The sequence below is a fragment of the Ornithorhynchus anatinus genome, chromosome 4 (genome assembly GCF_004115215.2).
Source record: "Ornithorhynchus anatinus isolate Pmale09 chromosome 4, mOrnAna1.pri.v4, whole genome shotgun sequence".
NCBI lineage: Eukaryota > Metazoa > Chordata > Mammalia > Monotremata > Ornithorhynchidae > Ornithorhynchus > Ornithorhynchus anatinus.
Window position 1 is genome coordinate 2,005,460 of NC_041731.1, and position 23,163 is coordinate 2,028,622.

The window sequence follows — 23,163 nt, forward strand, 5'->3', positions numbered from 1 at the left end:
AATTACAGATATGTACACAAGCACTGTGGGGTTGGGAGGGCGATGAATAAAGGGAGCAAGTCAGGGCGACACAGAAAGGAGTGGAGGAAAAGGAAAAGAGGGCTTAGTCAGGGAAGGCCTCTTAAAGGATGGGTGCCTTCAGTAAGAGAAGAGCTAGAGAGGTTAAGGGGCTTTCCCAAGGTCCCACAGCCGGCAAGTGGCAGTGCCAGGACCAGAACTCAAGTCTCTTGGCTCATGAGCCCAGGCTTCTCCCAGTAGCATTCACTGCTCTGCCCTTTTTGGTGAAGGGTGTCAGCTCCCATTGCAGTAGGAAGGACAGAGGGTCGGTTTTATGATGACATTCTCCAGATTCCCCAGGACGGTTAGATGCTGGGATTTTTTTCTCTTTGGGAGAAGGAAGATGTTTCAGGAAGATGTTTCCATCAGGAATCCCACTGGGAGCAGAGCCCTGGCCTGGGGGTAAAGTAGGCACCAAAGGGGGAGAAGACGTGGTCTCGGTTCTCTAAGAGCTGACTTTATACTACAGTCCAGCCTGTGCATTTCATTCCTCTAGTCCAGCTTGATCACTGTGTCCTGATCTCTTCTATCTTGCCACTGACCCCTTTCCCACATCTTCCCTCCGGCCTGGAACCCCGTCTTGCCCCATACATACCAGACCACCACTCTCCCCACCTTCAAAGCCTTACTAGCATCACATCTCCAAGAGGTCTTCCACGATTAAGCCTTCTTTTCCCCAGCTCTCTCTCCCTTCTGCATCCTCTGTACACTTGGGTTTGTGACTTCTAGGCATTTGGTATTTGCCCCACTCTCAGCCCCACAGACCTTTTGTACATATCTATAAATTATATATTGTAAATTATTTATTTATATCAATATCTGTCTCACCCTCTTGACTGTAAGTTCGTGGCGCACAGGGTACGTTTATTATATTGTACTCTCCCCAGCTGCTTAGTACAATGCTCTGCACTCAGTAATCACTCAGTAATTACCATTGATTGAATGATCTACAAGGCTGGCTGCAACTGTCCTGTCTCTTCCATCTGATTGTCAGCCCCTTGAGGGCAAACAGTCGCTTCTCCCTTTAATCATTCCCAGGGTGCCTCATCCGGGGCCCAGGTCTATAACAAATTCTCAGTGAATATTTTTAATTGACTTGCTGTCTGAGGCCTGCAGAGGCGGCTGAGAGGGGTGGGGGTGTGGGGGCAGGACTGGGGGGAGCATTATGAAATGGCATTCCTATCCCTGAAAGGTCATAGAAGGCAGGACAGAAACAGGAAGTGTATTTGGAGTTGCAGCCATAAGGAGGAGGTAGGTTTTCCTGATGACAAGCTTGTGAGATACTGAAACTGGGAATTGTGAGGGTTGGGGGAATCTTTTCCCCTAGAGATTTCTTGGAGTAGAACAGGCTACATCCTGTTTAGTGTCAAGGCAGTGCCACCAGGAGGCAGGGGGATTGACTAAATGATCCATGGCATCCCGAACAGTAGGACTCTTTTCTTGCCCTAGTTTGAAGTTTCCCAGGAACATCTTCCACTTTTATCACACATTTGTTGACAGCACTAAAAGCACATTCCAAACTTTATTTAATTTATAAGATTTATCATAAACCCCTCACTTTATGTTTGCAAATAATTTACCGCTTCTTTATCAACCTTCCTTCTAACTCTTCTTACAGGGTGGAGAAGTGTGATTGGCAGAGGGAAAACTGAAGAACGGGATGGTATTGCCGCCAGCCCCTGGGAGGCCATGGAAGAGGGGGATTTAATCAGGTGTGGAATAGCTTCAGTAGAAGATAATCAGATCAGACACAGCATGTGGCCTATATGGAGCTCTCCATCTAAGAGAGAGAAAGGTCAGTATATTATCACCATTACAGAGAGTAGGAAACGGAGACCCAGAAAGGTTAAGTCTCTTTCCCAAGGTGACACAGTTGGCCGATGGCAGATCCGGGATTAAAATCCAGGACTCCTGGCTCTCGGCCCCATATTCTTTCCACTGCATCACACAGCCTTCCCGGGTCTCCGCTCAGGCTCCGATTGGTCCCTGAAAAGTAGTTAAGAAGATAGAGGGTTGGTTAACAAGATAATATGCGGCTTAGTCACTGATCTGCTGGGCACCTTAGAGGCAAGATGCTGAACCTTTCTGGGTTTAGGTGACTGACCTGCCCCATACATGCAGATACAGTGGGGAAGGAGATGACTCCTGAAGTCAAAGCAATTTCAGACCATGGCCTTATGTTGAAGCAGGAGGGACTTGGGTTAGACTGCCCCAGCGGTCAAGGGTGTGAAACAGTGCTGACTGGATTCTACCTAGGGCCACTGGGGAATTTCCTCTATGGAGGAGTTGATTTCTGCCTTCGATGGATCAGGTGCAGCTCTGCTTGGAGGCGTGGGAATGTGAGGGACTGGTTGAGATCTAGAGGATCTGTTTCCTCCAGACAATTCCATGGCTCTTGGAGCAAAGGTCTTGGGGTCGCATTAAGTTTTTAACACTATCCTTCCAGACCCCAGCTCTGTCACCACGTTTGTCTACGGAAGGACAGAAGAGCCTTGATCCTGAGACTTTTAACTCTACTGTCCTCTCCCAATCGGGTAGTGAAGTAGTCTGCACACAGCAGATGCTCAATCACTGTGACTTGTCTGATCGACTGGGTCAGTTTCCTCATCTGTAAAATGGGAATTCCTTACCCATTCTCCTTCCTACTGCCTCATGTGAGTCGGTGACTGTTTCCGTCCCTACTACCCTATAACTACTTCAGCACTTAGTGCAGTGCTTCAAACGTAGTAAGTGCTGAACAGATATCACAGTTATTATTCAGATTTGGAGTTTGGAAACCCTGGGGTTCGGTAAAGGGCCCCGGCCCCCTCGGTGAAGATCACGGCTTCGGAGGCCCGGCCCCTATGTTTCCCCGGTGAGACTGATTTTCTTTATATCTGTCCTCGTTCCCTTGGCCCAAATCCTCCCGTGGCTCTAGACTGCAGGGTCTCTGCCTCTCTCTCCAGGCGCCAAGAAGAAGTGTCAATGCATTAGCAACTGACACACTGTCAGCCAGGGTGAGGCTGTAGCAAAATCAGTGTGCTGGGGATGGGGATATTTCTGTTAGTCACAGAGGCAGCCACGAGCCTGCCCCAGCAGATCTGGTGTGTCCTTGCTTTCAGTTTGGAATTCCAGAACCCCAGAGCTCTCTTGCCGAGCACCTTGCCTCCAGGCCGGCCTAAGTCTACACCAACCTGGAGAGATGGGGCTAGAGACAGGCCTGAGAACTCCAGGGGCGGGAGACTTTCTGATCTTCCTCAATCCTCAATCCCCAGGCCCCTGACGATTCCGTCCAGGCGGAGACTTCGATCTCTAACGTAAGTCTTCCCCGGTGGAGTGTTGGCCCATTTCTTCTGGTCTGCCACCGGAGGAGTTGAAGAACATCCCAGTTGGACTGAGCCTCAGCTAGGGGAGGTTCGTGGGGGTTGCCGAGTGGAGCGTGTGCCACTGGGAGACAAAGCAGCTGGTGAGATGGTCCTAGTGGTATCATTAGTGTGGCCATCTTCATCGTAATCACCATCATCATCTCCAAAGATGAACATTTGCTAAGATCTCCAGGGGAGCCTGGCCCACTCCTCTTTCTGGACCCTTTTTTAAAAAAATCATAATAATAATTTTAATATAATAATACATTATAATAATAATGTTGGTATTTGTTAAGCGCTTACTATGTGCAGAGCACTGTTCTAAGTGCTGGGGTAGACAGAGGGCAATCAGGTTGTCCCACGAGAGGCTCACAGTTAATCCCCATTTTACAGATGAGGTAACTGAGGCCCAGAGAAGTGAACAGACTTGCCCACAATCACACAGCTGACAAGTGGCAGAGCCGGATTAAATGGTATTTGTTAAGTGCTGACTATATTCCAGGCAGTATACTAAGGGCTGAGGTAGATACAAGCTAATTAAATTGTACACAGTCCATATCCCACAGTCTTAATCCCCATTTTACAGATAATAATAATAATGTTGGTATTTGTTAAGCGCTTACTATGTGCAGAGCACTGTTCTAAGCGCTGGGGTAGATACAGGCTAATCAGGTTGTCCTACGTGAGGCTCACAGTTAATCCCCATTTTCCAGATGAGGTAACTGAGGCACAGAGAAGTGAAGTGACTTGCCCACAGTCACACAGCTGACAAGTGGAAGAGCCAGGATTCGAACCCATGACCTCTGACTCCCAAGCCCGGCCTCTTTCCACTGAGCCACGCTGCTTCTCATAATAGTTAACAATTGTGGTAGTTGTTAAGCGATTACTATGTACCAAGCACTGTTCTAAGTGCTGGGGGTAGATACAAATTCATTCATTCATTCAATCGTATTTATTGAGCGCATACTTTGTGCAGAGCACTGATCTAAGCGCTTGGAAATAATAATAATGTTGGTATTTGTTAAGCGCTTACTATGTGCCGAGCCCTGTTCTAAGTGCTGGGGGAGATACAGGGTCATCAGGTTGTCCCACGTGGGGCTCACAGTCTTCATCCCCATTTTACAGATGAGGGAACTGAGGCCCAGAAAAGTGAAGTGACTTGCCCACAGTCACACAGCTGACAAGTGGCAGAGCAGGGATTCGAACCCATGACCTCTGACTCCCAAGCCTGGGCTTTTGCCACTGAGCCACGCTGCATCTCTAACTGAGGCCCAGAGAAGTGAAGTGACTTGCCCAGGGTCAAACAGCAGCCAAGTGTCAGAGCTGGGATTAGAACCCAGATACTCTGACTCCCAGACCTGTATTCTTTCCACTAGGCCGTGCTGCTTCTCAAGTAAAGAACCCAAGTTATATTAGAACACTAGGAATTACTAGAAATTCTAGGGATACTGGAGTTACTGATAATAATTATGTTTTTTTAAGTGCTTAGTATGTGCCAAGCACTGGTCTAAGGCTTAGGGTAGGAAGAGGATAATCCTCTTTTTGTAATTTGTCTTAATGCTTTTCTTTCCCTCTAGGCCGTAAGCTCCTTGTGGGGAGGTGTTATGCCTACCAATTCTGTTGTACTCTCCCAAGGGCTTAATACAGTGCTTTCCACACATTGGGTGCTCAGTACATACCAATGATTGATAATCAATTTGAACACGGTGCCTATCCCATTGTTCTCATAGTCTAAGGAGGAGAGAGAACAGTTAGTTAATCTCCATTTTACAGATGAGGAGGCCCAGAGCAACTGAGTAACTTGCCTATAGTTACACTGCACAGAAGTGGTGGAGCTGGGATATGAATCGGGGTCTCCTGATTCCTAGACCTGTGCTGTTATCATTATATGCTCACAGGCGGAATGCCCCTAAACCACATTTTACCCAGATGAGATTTTCTCCTGTCTAAAATCCCCCACCTCAAAACCCGCCAAGGAGTCACCCTGACACCCAGCTTGGGCCTCACTGTTGTCATGCTCTTGTCTCTGCTGTCCTCTCTTTCCTAGGCCAAATGCTCTGGGAGGGGCCATCTAGCATGAGATAGAAACAGACTGGGGAGTTGAGAGACCTTCCACCCCTTCCACCCCGCGGGAGGGTGACGGATGGATGCCACACTGGGATTTGACTCATGGTGAGTTATGACTTTCATTAAGATGGTTCAGGCTGGGGACTATATAGGAAGGAGGGAGGGAGGGAGCAAAATGGAGCAATGAAAAGTTTCCAAGAGGTCAGAAGCGTCAGACCGAGGGCTGGTTGGGGCAGGGCCCTTGTTTGCCTTGCGGATAGTCAGCGCTTGGTCTGCCCGGGCCACTGGAGCTGGAGGGCAGCTCTGAAAGGCTGCTGCCTTCAAAATAGGAGGCCTCCAGAGGTCATCTCGCCCACCCCCCTGCCTCCAGGACAGACTCTTGGCTTCCAAAATCACTAGGAAAGGGAAGATACCATAGCCGCTCTTGGGATCGGGGCCTAGTATCTCCCAACCCAGGCAACGTGTCGGCTGACTTTCCTACTGTCAGCCCCCCAAATACGGTCTCCTCTGGGCGAATCTGGAGACAAAAGGGATGACTTACCTCCTTAACTCTTGGCCAGCTGAAATTCTCTCAAGTGGACTGGAGGAAGCGGAGAAGCAAGGGTCCCGAACCCTGGGAGGAGGTATCGGCCACTTTTATGAGATGCGGCTTCCATGAGACTTTTCCATCTGGGGCAGGAGGGGCGAGGGGCTGGTGCCAGGGCTGGCCGGGGGTCAGACCCCTCCCCGGGTGGATTAATGGTCGTCCCTCATTTTGTGCTGAAGGCAGGATTTTAGGAGCTGTTTGCCTAATAAATGCATGTACAGTAGTTATATGCTCACTGACTCTCTAATTACACACTTCCCTACCAAAATGATTAAACGCCGTGTTTCCACACAAAGAAAGAGAGAAGAAAGGTGCAGGCATCAGCAATTTGCTTTCATGGCGACATAGCCCTACGGGGGCTTTTTATTCTTCTTCTTTGCCTTGCCTTTTTCTTTCCCTTGGAGGCTGGTAAAGGGTGGGATGATGGGAGAGTTGTCTGGATGGACCATCTGGGCTCGCTGGAGCCTCTAGAAGGGACAGGAAGGAGGCAGATGTGGCGGGTGCCACTGAGGGTGCTCGGGGTCATGGGGACCCAAGAGCCGGAGCCGGAGATGGCAAGGGGAGCCTTCCGTGTGCTTCCTTCCCCTCATTCCTCAAGGCTCCTAAATGCCTGGGACTCATGCCTCGGCTCATGGAGCCCTGCTTTTGATCCAGGACCGGGGGACGAGCCCCACAACTCCTATCAGGATGAAAATTCCTGGAAGAAAATTCCATCTCAGCCTCAAATTTCATCCTCCTCCTATTCAGCCAGTAGTACTGGGGATCACGGTGGTCTGCACTGCTTATCAATCAATGGTATTTATTGAGCAGTTGCTGTGTGCAGAGCACTGTACTAACCCTTGAGAGAGTACAATTGGTAGACATGTTTGCTGTCCAACTGGAGCTCACAGTCTACAGTCTACTTCACTTCTCTGCTCCTCAGTTGCTTCATATAGAGTCCTACTTGAACCTCTGAGGGCTTTCTGCGAGGTCTCCTCTGCACACTGCCCGCTTCTGCCTGCTCCCCGTCCATTGGGCCATGCTGCATCTAATTCATCTGGGGACTGTCCCCTCCTCCCCGCCTAGATTGCAAGTTCTTGGAGGGCAGGGACTGAGCCTTCTACACTCCCAACCACTTAGTGCCAGGCAGGCTCTGCTCACCGGAGGTGCCGAATCAATACTAATGAAGGTCTGATGGACTGTGATCGTGGACTCAGATTCCTCAGCGCCCATTTGTGGCCATTCTCTGTGGAGGCAGTACATCTGTTGAGAGGCCATGCATCATGCTTTTTGACTGTCAGTGGTAGAAGGACCAAGCGAGGTGCTTGCCTCATTAGGGGATTTAATCTTGGAGAACTTTGCTCACCCTGATTTTCCCCAGAGTAAAATCAGATTTTTCCGGGAGCAGCATGCAAGGCGCACACCTTGATGCGGTGTTTCTGGCTGATGGACAGAGAGGCACTTGGTTCGGAGTCATCGCAGGCAGGCCTTGCCTCGGGAGCAGTTACCACTAGCACCTCCGCTTTCCTGGAGTGGAGGAAACTCATGGGGTCAGGAACCAGCAGATGAGAACCCATTTCTCATGGCTTGGTTCAAATGTAAAGCTCACCCAAGGAATTTCCCTTGTGAAAGCAGTTTGAGAGCCAGCCCCTAACAAGCCAGCCTGAGAACTCTGGTTTCTGCCCTCTGGATTCATTGTCCTCTTCTCCGTGACATCGTCCCCTGTCAGCCATCAGCACTCCCTGGACACAAATTCAATCTCCGTGCCTACCCAGCCCGGAGCTCTGAGGAGCCAAGGGTCGGGCAGCTATGCCAGTGACCTGATCCTGCCAATTAATGGGGAACCTGATCCTGGTGGGGAAGGGGAAGAGGAGGAGGATGAAGAAGAGGAAGCAGGTGAAGGAGGAGGGACATTGCCCAGGAACTGGCTGGGACCATATGGAGGAGGCCATGTCCCCACTGAGGGAGGAGGCTACAGTTCCATGGGAGTGCATGGTTGGAGAACATGGGGAAAGGAACGATTCAGAGGGCTGCCATTTCTGGTCCCGCCGACCCCAGAGGTTGCCAGGGATCCTGGTTTCTCCCACAGTCGGATGTCCACATAGCTCCGATCTCCCCTGATTTCTGGTTGGTTCTGGGGAGGAGGCCGGGCCAGGAGAAGCTACAGGAGAGCAATCCCGCCCGCCCTGACCCCGACGGATAGGAAGGGACCATAATAGTGAAGTGGAAAAGTCACGACCAACCCAATCACCATCCAGAGAGGGGAGCCTGGTAGGCAGGGTTTCCATAGCAACATCAGCTCAAGCAGCCTGGGAAGATGAGACAAATCGAGAAATAAAAAAAAAATACCCATAAGCAGAAATGATAGTCAGTGGGGTCTGGTGGTCCAAGAGCAGGGCTAGAACCGAGATCTCTCATTCCAGTTCTACCCCACCTTGCCAGGTGACCTCTGGTAAATCATTTATCCGCTCTGGTCCCTGCTTTCTTCAAATCAAGAAGGCCAGGTAAGCTTAGGTAGACAGAGAACGATGAGGAAGGGTCATCAAGCCTCATAACTTCCCACATCTGCCAAGCTGTATAAGAATCCTTGGTTCTAGAGGGGAAGGCCAACCGGGCCCGCTAAATGAGCACGTTCTCCAGCCAGGTCATCGGAGGCACCTGGGAGCCCCACTGACAGCCAGTGGCTGGAGGAGATGGCCAACAACGAGGACCTGGATCACAGAGATCCTCTGGGGGGACAACGGCCACTGATTGCTCCTAGCTGTGCCATGCTCATAATAATAATAATAATAATAATAATAATGATAGTAGTATTTGTGAAGTGCCAAGCACTGTTGTAAACACTGGGGTAGATACAAGGTAATCGGGTTGCACGCAGTCCCTGTCCCACCTGGGGCTCACAATCTTAATCCCCATTTTACAGATGAGGTAACTGAGGCACAGAGAAGTGAAGTGACTTGCCCAAGGTCACACAGCAGGCAGGTGGTGGAGGTAGGATTAGAACCCACATCCTCTGACTCCCAGGCCCGTGCTCTTTCCACTTGGCCACATTGCTTCCCCAGTCATGCGATGCTGCTTCCAACCTCATAACTAGGCTGAGTGGGATCGCGTTCACTCTTTTATCTAGGCAAATTAGAGAATTGCCAGGTGCCGTTTTCGCTCTACAGTATACACTTCTTGCCTCTTGGCTCAACTTCCTCCCTTGTCCTTCTCCTCGTGGCACCAAGATGTTGGAGCTGGCCCTGGTTGAAACTCAGGAGCTGTGTAGTCTCTGGGGGGGTGTGGCAGAACGTGACCCTGAGACCTGACTCGACTGGCCGTGATGGGGTCAGAGGACCAGACAGCTCTATTCGGGTAAGACAGCAGCACTTTCGTGGGTTCTGAACTACCGCCGCAGCCCAACCGGGGATGAAACATTCAATCAGCTCTCTCCGTCCTATCTTGCCTCACTGATTTCCTACTACAACTCAGAGCACTCTTTCGGCTTCTCTAATGCCAACCTACTCTCTGTACCTCGATCTTATCTTTCTCACCACTGACCCCTTGCCCGTGTCCTGCCTCTGGCCTGGAACTCTCTCCCCTTTCAAATACGACAGACCACTACTCACTCAACTTGCAAATTCTTATTAAAATCACATTTCCTCCTTCTCTCTGCCTCTGTCTCTTCTCATCTTTCCCTGATTGGCTTTGCCTTTCTCTCTCCCTGCCTTGGTCTCACCTCTGTTGCCTCTGGGTCCCGCTCCCTGACCCGCTTGGAGCTTCCAGAGACCTGGTCCCCATTCGGTGGGAGGCAGGGGAGCCTCAGACCCTTAAGAAAGAGGCCAACTGTTCCCGTCTGAAGGATTAGACCCACTCCCCCATTCCCCCAGCCTCTTTCCCCAACTTTGTTCTGAACTTTCCAACCCCATTTCGGAGGGACACGCTTTCTCCTCCATTGTGCCCAGCACCTCACCCGGCACCTCTGCTGTCGCCTCACGTCTCGCCTTCTGGGCCGTGACTCACACACCGTATGGAGCTGAGGAAACACTCTCCCCCCTTCCTCCCCTTCCCGCCCACCTTTACAAGCCTTGCCCTTCTCTGGCTTTTGTCCTCTGGCTGGGCCCCGAGTCCTGCCATCCTCCCTCTGGCTCTCCTCCTTTCCCCAGCCTTCCTTCCCCTTCTGGGGGCGTGGAGGAGGGGAAACCGGGACCCCAGTAGTGTCCCCAGGCCTGGGCATCCAAATTCCCTGCTGGCTGGAGATGGAACTTGCAGACAGGAACTCCGGGAAAGTTCCAAAGCTGCCCTCCTCTGTCTCCTACTTGGCCTAGCACCTCCCTCTTTTCCTGCCCTGTTCCCTACCTTGGCTCTAGACCAGCCATGAATAAAATGGTGCCCCAGGTTGGGGGCCCTGCCCCTCCCCGTCTTCCCCACCCCCCAGCCTCCCTGACTCTGGAGATTCAGGAGAAGAGAGGAGTTGGGCTTGTATCAGGGAAGTTACAAACCCTGACAAACCTTCCCTCAGCCAGGGGAGGGTCCATGTGTCCAGAGGGCATGGTTGATTCTACGGCCTGTGGTTGGCCCGGGATTTCCTGAGGTACACCAGGTGTGCCAAAGCCAGCAGGGCAGGAACAGAAGGGCAGAGTTTGACACCAGGGTAGGAGAGAGTGGTGGTTTGGGAGCAGATGAGAGACAGGCCCCTCCCTGTCCCAAATATGGGCTCATCTGTGACATGCACGGGTACCCCTACACAGGCACCCCCAGAGACCCAGTCCCCTCATCTTCCCTCTGCCCCCCGCCCCACCCCCATGCCCCAGCCCGCTGCCAGGATTTCAGTCCTAGGAAACTTGGATCTGCGACTCTGACTTGGATCTGTTGACCTTTGGACATCTGATATTCGCTCCACCTCCAACCCCCCAGTACTTATGTATATATCTTTGAATGATATAAACTACTTATTTATTCATATCAACATCAGTCTCCCCCAAAGACAGTCTCACCCTCTTCCCTGCCTCAGTTTCCCTGTCACCACCATCTTGTCTCTCTCCCAGGGCTCCCCACTATTCCTGCCCTGGATGTCCCAACTGGGTCATCTTTGCCTTACCTGGACCATGCCTGCAGGGGCAATGACTTCTGAGTGGCAAGTGCAGGAGTGAATCCTATGGCAGAGTCTGGAGATGGAGGTAGCCAGGAAGACCTGTGCCTGGGGCTGCTAGGGGAGATGTAGTGTACTCTCCAAGCTCTTAGTACAGGGCTCTGCCCATATTACGTGTTCGGTAAATACCACTGATGGATGGAGAGGAAAACCTGAGTCCTGTTTTAGCCAAATCCGCCCTATCATACCAGCCCAGATCGAGCATCTTCACAGTGCGCAGCACTATACCGGACACTGGAGAAACAACCAGAAGGAAGAGAAGAGTGGTCCCTGTCCTGGAGGCAGTTACTCTCTAAACGGAGAAGCTGAATCACATCTTGCTCGATGCGGCATTGTTAAGAGTGAGAGAACAGAAAGAAATTTCAGAGGGCACAAATGGATAAACAGTGATGATGGAAGTTCCTTCCGTGTACTTCAGTCGAATATGATCCCGAACCATCCATCAATGGTATTTATTGAGTGCTTAATAATGGTAATGCTAATAATGATGATGATAATTGCATTTGTGAAATGCTTGCTATGTGCCAAACACTTTATTTAGTGCTGGGGTAGATACAATACAATCAGAAGAGGCACAGACTCTGTCCCTCATAGGATAACAGTCTGTGGATAAAGGGGAACAGGCATTTAATTCTCATTTTACAGATGGAGGAAACTGAGACTCAGAGAAGTGATGTGATTGGCCCCAAATCACACAGTAGGCAAGCGGAGGAGCTGGGATTAGAACCCGACCGTGCTGCTCCTTTCCTTTGATGGGCGGAGGAGGGAAATCTTGGAGGGGAGGAGATGGAGGGAAATGGGGGAATACCCCTCCCTTCAGAGACCTGAAGAATATTTATTCATTCAGCCTCCCCTCAGCCTTCTCTTCTCCTACCTAAATGATCCCAAACCCTTTGCTCAGAGACCTGAATGTTGTCATCAGGCCCGGAGTTTTCTTCTGACTCGATGTGTTTATTATGTGCCAGACCCTTGTGCTATATCAAGATAATCAGATCTGGTAAGACACAATCCCTGGACTCCACGGGGCTCACAATCAAGAGAAAAGGAGAGCAGGGAAAACCAAAGCCCAGAGAGGTTAAGCCTCATGCTGCAGATCACCGAGGACATCGGTAGCAGGGTCGGGGCTAGAACCCAGGTATCTGGAGTCCCAGCCTCCTACTAGTTCCCTAGGCCATTGTGCCGCCCCCGCTGGCCGGCTCCTTCACTCAGTTCTTCAGCCCCCGAGGCTGCCTCTGCTAATCTTGGAGGGGGTGGAAGCCAGACCCTGTTGCATCCTCCTCCTATTGCTTTGTCTCCCACACGCTCTGGCAGACTCTGAGTGGTTTTGCAGGGTCGGAGGGAGCCGGGAGCCCAGCCCAGCCCATGTTGGCTACCCGGACAAGGGCAATGCTCCCTGGAGAGTTTGGAGGAAGTTGGCTGCTTTCTGTTCTGCTCTAGCCAAGGAGAAACCCCAGTACCTTCTCTTAATGAGCACTCAGGCCCTGACTCATCCCTGCCAACCCACCGGGAAGGATCTTCATGGAAACGCAGCTCCCCGTCTCCCGCCTCCCGAGAGGAGCCCGGATCACTCTCCCTCCCTTCCTCCTGCACCATCAGGACCCAAACACTGCCCTGCTGTGGACCAGGCTTGGGCCAGGGCTGGCCCGGGGCCCGGGCGGTGGACCACTCCAGCCTTCTGGCTGCTCAAGGCCAGGCCAGGCCAGCCCAGCCAAGCAGAGGTCAGAGGGTCTGCCATATCTCCTTCCCTCTTCTTTTCCCTGCCTCCCTCTGGATCAGGGGAGAGCCTTCTAGGAGGCAGGTGTTGACCTCACATGAGATAAACCTCGTGTGAGTTATCAGCAGATAGGTGGTAGAACTGGGATTTATCAGCAGATAGGTGGTAGAACTGGGATTAGAACACAGGTTCTCTGACTTCCAGGCCTTTGTCTTTCCACTAGGCCACACTGCTTCTGTGTGGAGAGGCTTGGGGCAGCCATACCACTCATTCATTCTAAGGCATTCACATGCCAGTATTGGAATAGGAAAATGCCCCGGGGCCTTGGAATCGAGGGAAGTAGGCTGGACTGTGTAGTCAGGAAGCACGGTGTAGTGGCTAGAGCGTAGGCCTGGGAGTCAGGAGGTCATGGGTTCTAATCCCGGCTCTGCCACTTGTCTGCTGTGTGACCTTGGGCAAGTGACTTCTCTTCTCTGTGCCTCGGTTACCTCATCTGTAAAGATGGGGATCGAGACTGTGAGCCCCATGCGGGACAGGGACCGTGTCCAACCCAATTTGCTTATATCCACTCTAGTGTTTAGTACCGTTCCTGGAACATAGTAAGCACTTAATAAATACCACAGTTATTATCATTACTAGGGCAGTGGATGCAGGAGAGCTGGGGAGGCCCCAATTCCAGGATATTTGTGTGTTTGGGGGTCCCTGTCTGGCCCCTTCCAGAATGCCAACTCAGGATCAGATAGCCTCAGCCTCCCAATCTTTCAACCCCAGAAGGTGTCCCTAGACTTGTGGGGGGCATCCACTAGCCTAGAATGACCTCCCGGGGTCATCCCAGGCCATCCGCTGGTAGGGGGGCAGGGGGCCTTGAACGGGGCCTCCCCGTCTCTCCGGGGCTTGTTTGGGCAGGGTTCGTCTCTCTGAAAAATCAACTTGCTCCCCCCACCCCTGCCCCTCAGGCGAGTCTAGACACTGAGCTCAATAGGAAAGCAGGTAAGAAAATAAAAACACTTTGATAATATTTTGCTCGGCTCTGGCACATTTTGTGCCTGGATCTGAAAGCTCATTAAAAAGTCATTAATTAGACTTCCAAACAGCCCTGACGCAGCACATCTCCCCGTCACCCCAGCGAGCTGCCACGGGGGGCAGGCAGGGGATGTAGCCAAGGGAGGCCAGTCTAAGGAGCAGCACGGCCGAGAAGCTGCAGGGGAGCACTCAGTTTTCCACTGGACCGGTTTATGTCCCCCTTAAGGAGCGGGATCTCCCCCTGCAGACATTTCGGGGGTTCATCGGTGAGGGGTGGGCGGGCAGTGAGAGGGCAGAATTGCGGGGGCCGGCAGCCCTCTGACTACGCCGAAAGAAGGGGACCGTCACTGCGGCGGGAGGAATTAGGGTTAGATTGAAGGAAGGACTTCCCTAAGGGACAGTCTTCTAGACTATGAGCTCATTATGGGTAGGGAATGTGTTTACCAACTCCGTTGTAGTATAGTCTCCCAAGCACTAAGTACAGTGCTCTGCACATAGTAAGTACTCAGTAAATAGGATGGATTGGTTGATTGAATGATTGACGATCAGTGAAGCTTTGAAAAAATTCAGCAGAAGTTAGGGAAGAAGAGCTGGCAGAAATCCTTTAGACTCTGAGTTTGCTGTGGGTAGAGAACATGTCTATCAACTCTGTTACATTATCCCCTCCTAAACGCTTAGTACAACGCTCTGCACACAGCCCTCAATAAATATGATTGATTGATTGATTGATTGATTGGTGAAACTGGAATCTCTTTGCCAGCCTCTCCCAAGGAGGAGTCTCCCAGTAAATACAAGTGAGATGAGGATCCTACTGGGGCTTGCTTGACCGCCTGACTTTTATACCTTTTCCTCCTCCTCCCCCTTCCTCCCTCCTGAAACCTCTCCTCCTTTTCCTTGTTTGGGGAGAATTTTTAGTTCCTTTGGTAAAATCTCATCCCCTCTTTTCCAAGTCTGTTGAGGAGCCAGGTGATTTGCATTTGGGTACTCAGGATCCAGGGATCATTCAGTCAATTTAATTTATTAAGTTCTCGCTGTGTACTGTATACACTCACTTGGGTGAGTACAATATAACAGTTAGTAGACATGTTCCCTAGCCACAGAAAGCTTTCAGTCCAGAGGGGGAGACAGACATTAATATAAGTAAATAACGACAGATATGTACATAAGTGCTGCGGGGCTGAGCGTGGGGTGAATAAAGAGTTCAAATCCAGGGTGAGTGGAAGAAAAGGAAATGAGGCCTTAGTCTGGGAAGACCCCTTGGAGGAGATGTGTTTTTAAAAAGGCTTTGACGGTAGGGGAAGTGACGGTCTGTCATATATGAAGCAGAAGGGAGTTCCAGGGCAGAGGTAGGAAGTGGGCAGGCAGTATCATAACTTGGCCGAGATCAGGATGAGGAAGTTGGAGGAAACGAGGGGCCGGGGATTCTGGGAGAAGTGGAAGTCTACCCTCTATACAACTTCTAGATGGTTCCCTGGGAGCCTTGTGGCTGGCCTCAATATTCAGTAAATACACTTTTCCCTGAATGCCCCCTGGCCCGACCTTTGCCGGGTGATGTCTTCCAGCCCCCGTGGGGTTGGGGGGCGGAGGGACGACAGATTGCCTGGGTGACCGGGTGGAGGGATTGGGGATCTCTGGGCTGCAGCGGCAGAGGGACAGCTGCTAGCTGTGTTCCTGTCTCGCCCATCAGTCAGTCAGACCCTTGAGGGCAGGGAACCTGTGTCCCATCTCCTTTCTCTCAGAACTCATGTGACTCACAGAGGGCTCATTATACACGGACACTGTTTGATTAAATTGATGATGAATTGCTTTATCTTATCTTCCAGCTGAGGGGAAAAATGCTAGAACCTGTAGGCTGGAAGGACCTTGGGGGAATCTGGTTTTCTTCTTTCTACCCCAGCGCATAGTACAACGTTTAGCAAATAGTCAGTAGCTTTCCTTCCCGTGAGCGCAGCCCAGTCCATTGTATTCTGGGAAAGAGGCCTCGCTGGGTTAGGTCCGGCCCACATGTGTTTGGCCCTACTACTACTACTACTAATGTTGGTATTTGTTAAGCGCTTACTATGTGCGGAGCACTGTTCTAAGCACTGCGATAGATACAGGGCAATCAGGTTGTCCCACGTGAGGCTCACAGTCTTAATCCCCATTTTACAGATGAGGTAACTGAGGCACAGAGAAGTTAAGTGACTTGCCCACAGCCACCCTCAGGAGGACAAGGATGCCTGAGAGGATCCTCAGGTCTGGTACTCCTGGACAGGCACCCCCCGGCAGCATCACCACCATATTCAGCCATACAAGGCTGAGGATGGGGAGACTTAGGTTCCTGTCCCAGCTGTGTCACTGGCTCCCTCTGTGTCACCTCTGGAAGTCACTTAACCTCTCCAAGCAGCCGTGGAGCCGTCTCTGCCTGATCCTTGATTCCACATCCCGAATGATCAGAGATGATGCTGCCGACAACTTCCGAGGGGCCGAGGAAAAGGAAACGGCAGAGGCGGAGGACACTAAGGGGGATGGGAAATAGAAGAGAAACTGCAGGGGAGAAGATTGAAAGACAGTATTTTTCTCTAAACAAATTCTAGTTAAAATAAGACTCAAACTTCGTATGTGAATAGCACCTCAGAGGAAAGAGAAGTGGTTTCCAGACATTAGTGAAATTAATCCTCTCTGGTAAGTACCGCTCAGGTCTCTTTCCTTCCCCTCAGGCTCAAGCTCTGTTTGGTTTGGCATCAAGCGGCACCGTAGACATGGGCTGAGTCTGAGGCCATTTCAGACTGAGGACAACACCCCCTTTTCGTTATCCAGGGGGATGGGGTTGGGAGTCCACGGGTGATCAACACCTGCAGTCAGCCCACATCTTGCTTTTAAGCCAATAGTTTCGATGCTCTCCCTCCCATCCCCAAATCTTTGGCCCCAGCCTCTCACGCATAGAAGAATGGATGGGTTTGTTCCGTTTCCTTTCACTTCCTTGGGGGAGGTGGTGGTAATAATAATATTGGTATTTGTTAAGCGCTTACTATGTGCAGAGCACTGTTCTAAGCGCTGGGGGAGATACAGGGTAATCAGGTCGTCCCACGTGAGGCTCACAGTTAATCCCCATTTTACAGATGAGGTAACTGAGGCACAGAGAAGTGAAGTGACTCACCCACAGTCACCCGGCTGACAAGTGGCAGAGCCGGGAGACGAACCCGTGACCTCTGACTCCGAACCCCGGGCTCACTCCGAAGCCCAGGCTCAGGTAGGTGGTAGCCTACCAGATTCACCAGGCAGGCTGGAGGGTTGGTTATCAGAACCTCATGCTCATGCCTCAGAGATTTCAGACCAATCAGCATCTGTCTTGCTGCTGGTCCCTGCCATAGATGTAGAAGGCTGAAGGAAGCTTCTGGGAGAAGTTCTTGGACTGATTTTTTTTTAATGGTATTTGTTAAGCACTTCCTATGTGCTAGGCACTGTTCTAAGCACACTTGAGAAGCAGCATGGCACAGTGGAAAGAGCACGGGCTTTGGAGTCAGGGTTCATGAGTTCGAATCCCAGCTCTGCCACTTGTCGGCTGTGTGACTGTGGGCAAGTCACTTAACTTCTCTGTGCCTCAGTTCCCTCATCTGTAAAATGGGGATGAAGACTGTGAGCCCCACGTGGGACAACCTGATTCCTCTGTGTTTACCCCAGCGCTTAGAACAGTGCTCTGCACATAGTAAGCGCTTAACAAATACCAACATTATTATTACTAAGGGTGGAGTTACAAGCTAAGTCACTGTGAGCCTGCATGGTCTCATGGACAGTGCACAAGTCAGAGATTCAGGAGACTGAAATTGCAGTCCCAGCTCTGCTAATAATAATAATAACAGTGATGATGATGGTATTTGTTAAATGGCTACAATGTGCCAGGCACTGTTCTAAGTGCTGGGGTAGATACAAGATAATCGGGTTGGACGCAGTCCCTGTCCCACATGGGGCTCACAGTCTTAATCCCCATTTTACAGATAAGGGAACTGAGGCACAGAGAAGTTAAGTGACACGCCCAAGGTCACACAGCAGATAGGTAGCAGAGCCGGGATTAGAACCCATGACCTTCTGACACCCAGGCCCGTGTTCTTTCCATTAGGCCATACTGCTGCTGCTACTATGTGGCTTTGGAAAAGTCACTTAAGTGCTCTGAGCCACAGTTTCCTCATCTGTAAAATGGGATGATAATGATACCTGCCTATCCCTTCCTCTCAGAGGTGTAATGAAGATAAAATAAGAAAACTGATGAGAGAAGAAAGAAGGATACGAATTCAGAGAACCGGGGGAGGGGTGGCAGAATGGGAAAAGTGTCAACCTTAAACCCAGACATAGAGGGAGGAATGGCCTCTCCATGAGTTTGAAGATTAGCAAGTGAGCTCTGTAGGAGTGTAAGCTGGGAGGGGATAGGCAGTCGAGTGAGATTGGGGCCCCTCTGGGGAATGGAGCCCGAGAAGACGGGGGAGGAGGAGGAAAAAGATAGAGTGGCAAGAGCCTCATGTTTGCATTTGCGTTGCATGTGTGGGCGGTGGGATTTTATTTTGAGAAGGGATTGTTTTATTGGAAACTTGGGGCTGGGAGCGGGCTGGCCCTTAGTAAAGCACTTTCTCCCCCTCCCCCAAGGCCCATACAGTGCCCATCCACAGAACCTGACGCTATGTGATCAACAACAGACTCTCCCTTCCTGGTCCCCCAGAGGGAGGTCCCAAACTGGGGGGCGGGGAGCCTCCCCCACTGTGGAAATTCCAGCCAAATTCCCACTTTGGCAAGGAAAGTTACAAGAAAGGGTCCGATCCTGGGGTTCCAAATCCCTCTCTTTTCTTTGGTATTTAGTTTCTAGTGGCCCCTTGGGTTTAGTCCTCTGACGGAGTGGTCCCTTTGCTGGAGGTTTTAAGATTTCCTTCGGCTGCCTCCATCCAAAGAGAACTGGGCCCCTCTCATCTCGAATGCCCCTGCAGGTGCCAGCATCATGGGATCCTAGTATCCCAGAACTGAAATGGATCTTGTGAGGTCAATGGGTCCAGCCCCCTGCCTCCATGCAGGGGAATACCTAACCTACCCAGAATAGGAGGGAGCTGTTCGGCCCTTAAAGAATTTCAGAGACCATACGCTCCGCCGTCACCTCTGGTAGCCGGCTCCCCAGGGCTTTTTCCACCCCGACAGTCAGGGAGATCTTCCTCATGCCCAAACGGAATCCCTCCCGCTTCAGGGATTGCTTTGGCCTCTTTGGCTGGCGTGCGAAGGACGTGAGGCCGCTTCTGGGGAGTTACCACCCTTCGGTTGTGAACACGGCAGCACCGTCCATCGTCGACCGTCGGCCAGGGAACCGGTCTCAGGAGGGCAGCGTGCCTGAAAGGAATGAGGAGTGCCTGACCGACACCCCGTTCCACTCCTTACGGCCAGGGAACGGGTCTCCTTTCTCCGTTTTGTAGATTCCAAGCATTTGGTACCCGGTGGGCGCTTACTATATTTTACCGTTACTCTTCCTCCTCCTCCTCCTCCTCATTTTACTACACTACTACTGCTATACTAGGAGCGAGTAAAGGCGGCTCCTCCTTACGCCGTTGCATTAGCTCAGACGTACTCACTCTGCCTCATGCCCGCCTCTCTCGCCGCCCAACTCTTGCTTACGCTTTCTCTTTTGCCTGGAATTCCCTCCTTCTTCGCATTCTGCAGCCCACTGCTCTCCCCATCTTCAAATCTTTCTGAAATCACATCTCGTCTACAAGGCCTTTCCTGATTAATCTCTCATCTCTGCCCCACCCCACTCATTTTCCCCCATCCTCTGCCACTTCAGCCCTTCTGGGTGACTTAAACCCTTCGGGCCCTCATTACCCTCCCCCCACCACCGGAAGCCCGTCGGTCCACGTCTTTATGTCCGTTTACCTCTCCTTACTGGCAATTGATTTTAGTGTCTTTTTCCTCTTTTACTTTGTGAGGTCCTTGCGGGCAGCGGCCCGATGTTCTAACACTATCGTACTCTCCCAAGTACTTAGCGCAGTGCTCTGCACAGAGCAAGCACTTAATAAATACCATTGATTGATGGATTGGTTTGCCGCCCTCAGGGCCTGGGAAGTTTCTGAGACTTCCTCTTGGGGTCTTCCTCTTTCTGGAGCCTCTGCTTCTAACTGTTGCTGTCGCTGCTGCTGCTGCTGGTGGCCTGATTGACTTGCCTGCTACAGGGGTCTATTAAGTCTATTAACACACAGACTGAGTCCAGACAGGTCTGTAGGTTGCAGGGGTCTATAAGGCGCAAGACGGACTCCGATGAACTCCAATATGCATATCTGTAATTTATTTATTTATAATATTGTCTGCCTCCCCCTCTTGACTGTAAGATCCTCACGTGCAGAGAATGCGTCTACCAACTCCACCGCCCTGTACTCTCCCAAGTGCTCGGTACAGCACGCTGCACACGGTAAGCTCTGAAGAAACCCCATGGGTTTATTGATTGATCAACTGATCCTGCAGAGTCAAGGGATTCCTACATTGCTAAGTTGTATCGATGCTCAAAAAATAGCTACTATATTCGTACTGTCGGGGGGTTACCAGGAACTCCTTTTCAATAGGCCTAAATTAAAGGTTCATTCATTCATTCGTTGTATTTATACTGAGCGTCGTGCGCAGAGCACTGTGCTGAGGCACCTGGGAGAGTACAACATAACAATAAACGGACACATTCCCTGTCCACTACGAGCTTACAGTTTAGAGGGGGAGACTGTAAAGGTGTGTGCTATGCAGTCCCGCAGGGGCTCCAAATTCTGTAACCCGCTCAGATGTGTTTCCCACTTAGATATTTTTCTGATTAAATTAACTTCCATCGTGAACATTTTTTCCTTCAACATTTTTCGAGGCATAGTTCCTTACAAAAATGTTGTTGAAAGTGGCATATGCAAATGACCTAAAGCTCCTGCTTGGCTCTGGGACCTAAAGCACTTCCATGCCCCCACCTGCAGCCCCAGAGTCAGGTCCGTGTCTGGCAATCACCCTGCTAACTGGCCACTGGGCAGAGAGCAGGGCAGGAGAAGCTTAAGGGAGAGGGATAGCGGGAGTCAGGGAGAAAACCACCCTCACAATGCTGAGGGAGGCCAGAGGTCTCCTCAGGAATGGGTGTCCTCCACCTGCTAGTCCTACTATCCAAAATGAGAGCCAAATTCCTGGCTCTTGACCAGAGGGTCTCCCAGTCCTGTGGCGGCAGCTGCTGTGGCAGTCCCTCTCTGTGGGGCTCTGGTTCCCCCCACAGCTCTTCCTTCCTCCCTCCCGGCGCAACCACCCCTGATTCCATGTGGCCCTTGGCCAGGTAGAGATGTAGGAAAACAATCATGGCAGGCGTCTGGGAGCTGGGTTTCTGTCCTATGTTCTCCATCCCTCTTTAAGTGCCATCGGCTAGCTCGGATACGCCCCCTTCGTTCCCACATTCTTCCGACGAGGCTAGTCTCCCTGTTTTCTGGGCCTCGGACTTGGAGGTGGCCGTCCACGGAGAAGGAACCAAAAGCAGAGACCGGCCCCTTCCTCCCACAGTACCCGGTGGGCAGGGGAGGGGAGGGCAGGGGAGGAGGAAAGAGCCAGCTAAGTTCCTGACAGCCCTGAAGACAGCTGCTCCCGGACCAGTCCTGAGGAGGCTGAGGGGTCAGAGCCATGCCCTGTGATGGCCCCTGGGCTCTCAGAGGATCCCTGCCGGGGGAAGAACGGTCAGGACGGGGATGGATCTGGCCGAGATCCCCGGAACCGTGGACTGTGGCGAAGCCAAGATGCAATTTTCCCGAGCCGCTCGATGGCCCCGGTCAATGACTTAGCAGGAGGGCCGGTCCGCTGATTTTTTCCAGCCGGGCCTCACCGTGGCAGCGGCCCAAACTGCGGCTGCCCGGCTGCCCACGACCCTCCGATCTCCAAGCCGTCCTCTCCGGCCTTTTCAAGTGCCGCCGGAGCCACCCGCCTACTTTAACCCTTCGGGAGGCTCAGAGAGGGAGCCGGGAGGGACGAAACACCCCGCCTGGGTCCCGGGGGCTCCTTGTCACTCCCGGAAGCTGTTACGTAAGGTGTGTGGTAGCCAAATTTTTCCCTTCCTGTGATTGATTTAACAACACCCCAAAGGTATGACTAAGGTGGAGGTAAAAATGGGGGGTGGAATCTACTTCTAGGCCACAGCTATTTCCTCTTCTAGACAGATTTGCCTGTTGTGTCAAGTCCTGAACAATCATGCCTAGAGAAAACACCCTTCATTGGACCCTTGGGGAAGGTCCCCATTTAATATCTGTGCTTATACCTACACACACCGCATTTAGTCAGTTCTATCTTGCAGGGGTTACTTTCTTACACATGCATGAAACCGTTTCTTTGACAGCGCCCCTGTTCTATCCAGATCTATGTGTGTGGTATGGGGCTGGGATGTGTTTTCAAGTCTGGAACCCAAACGGAATACATAACACGCAGACATATAAAGACGTTGGACTCAGAGCCTTATGGATAAAGATTTCACCTATCTCTGCAGTCAACTGCTTCCCCTACTTGCAGTTTTCTTTAGGGTCTGTTCTCTCCCACTGGTTTATAAAATCCATAAGGGTGGGGATCATGTCTACTGACTATATGCCTAACTCTCCTGAGCGCTCAGTACAGTTCTCTGTAAACACTGAAAGTTCAATAAATACCACTGATTGAACGTTGACTAAGCGAGGGCCAGTAGACGCAAGAGGTCTCTAAAGGAAAATCTCCTCCCTCCCTCTGCCGTGGACCCGCCCGTTGCCTTGGTTTCCTTATGCCCGGTCCCAGCCGGCACATACCACTGGCCGAGGAAATGGGGGGGGGGGAGGAAGGGGAGAGGGAGGGAGACAGAGAGAGGGAAGGAGAGGGAAAGAAAGGGAGAGAGGGAGAGAGAGGGAAAGAGAGAGAGGGAGGGGGGGGAGAGAAGGAGAGGGAAAGAAAGGGAGAGAGGGAGAGCGAGGGAAAGAGAGAGGGAGAGGGGGGAGAGGGAAAGGAGAGGGGAGAGGGAAGGAGAGGGAAAGAAAGGGAGAGAGAGAGAGGGAAGGGGGAGACAGGGAAAGAAGGGAAGAGGGGAAGAGGGGGAGGAAGAGAGAGGGAAGTAGAGGGAGGGAGAGAGAGGGAAAGAAAGGGAGAGAAAGGGAGAGAGGGAAAGGGAAAGAAGGAGGGGGGAGGGAGGGAGAGAGAGAGAAAGAGAGGGAAAGAAAGGGAGAGAGAAGGAAAGAGAGAGGGAGAGGAGGGAGAGGGGGAGAAGGAGGGAGAGAAAGAGCGGGAAGGAGAGGGAAAG

The 23,163-nt window shown here is 51.6% G+C and overlaps 1 protein-coding gene across 2 annotated transcripts in view; it reads left to right on the plus strand.

Annotated features, from left to right (window-relative positions):
• The window catches only part of TSNARE1 (t-SNARE domain containing 1), a 237,291-nt gene that overhangs the window by 16,008 nt on the left and 198,120 nt on the right, over positions 1 to 23,163 (plus strand). Inside the window, exons 1-2 of one of the 2 annotated variants that reach the window (XM_029063153.2) lie at positions 1,780 to 1,852; positions 5,449 to 5,573. In XM_029063153.2, the coding sequence (XP_028918986.1) occupies positions 5,549 to 5,573 (25 nt within the window). In that variant the 5' untranslated portion in view covers positions 1,780 to 1,852; positions 5,449 to 5,548. Of the gene's footprint in view, positions 1 to 1,675; positions 1,853 to 5,448; positions 5,574 to 23,163 lie in introns of those variants that run through there. The other variant, XM_029063152.2, reaches the window with a different exon arrangement.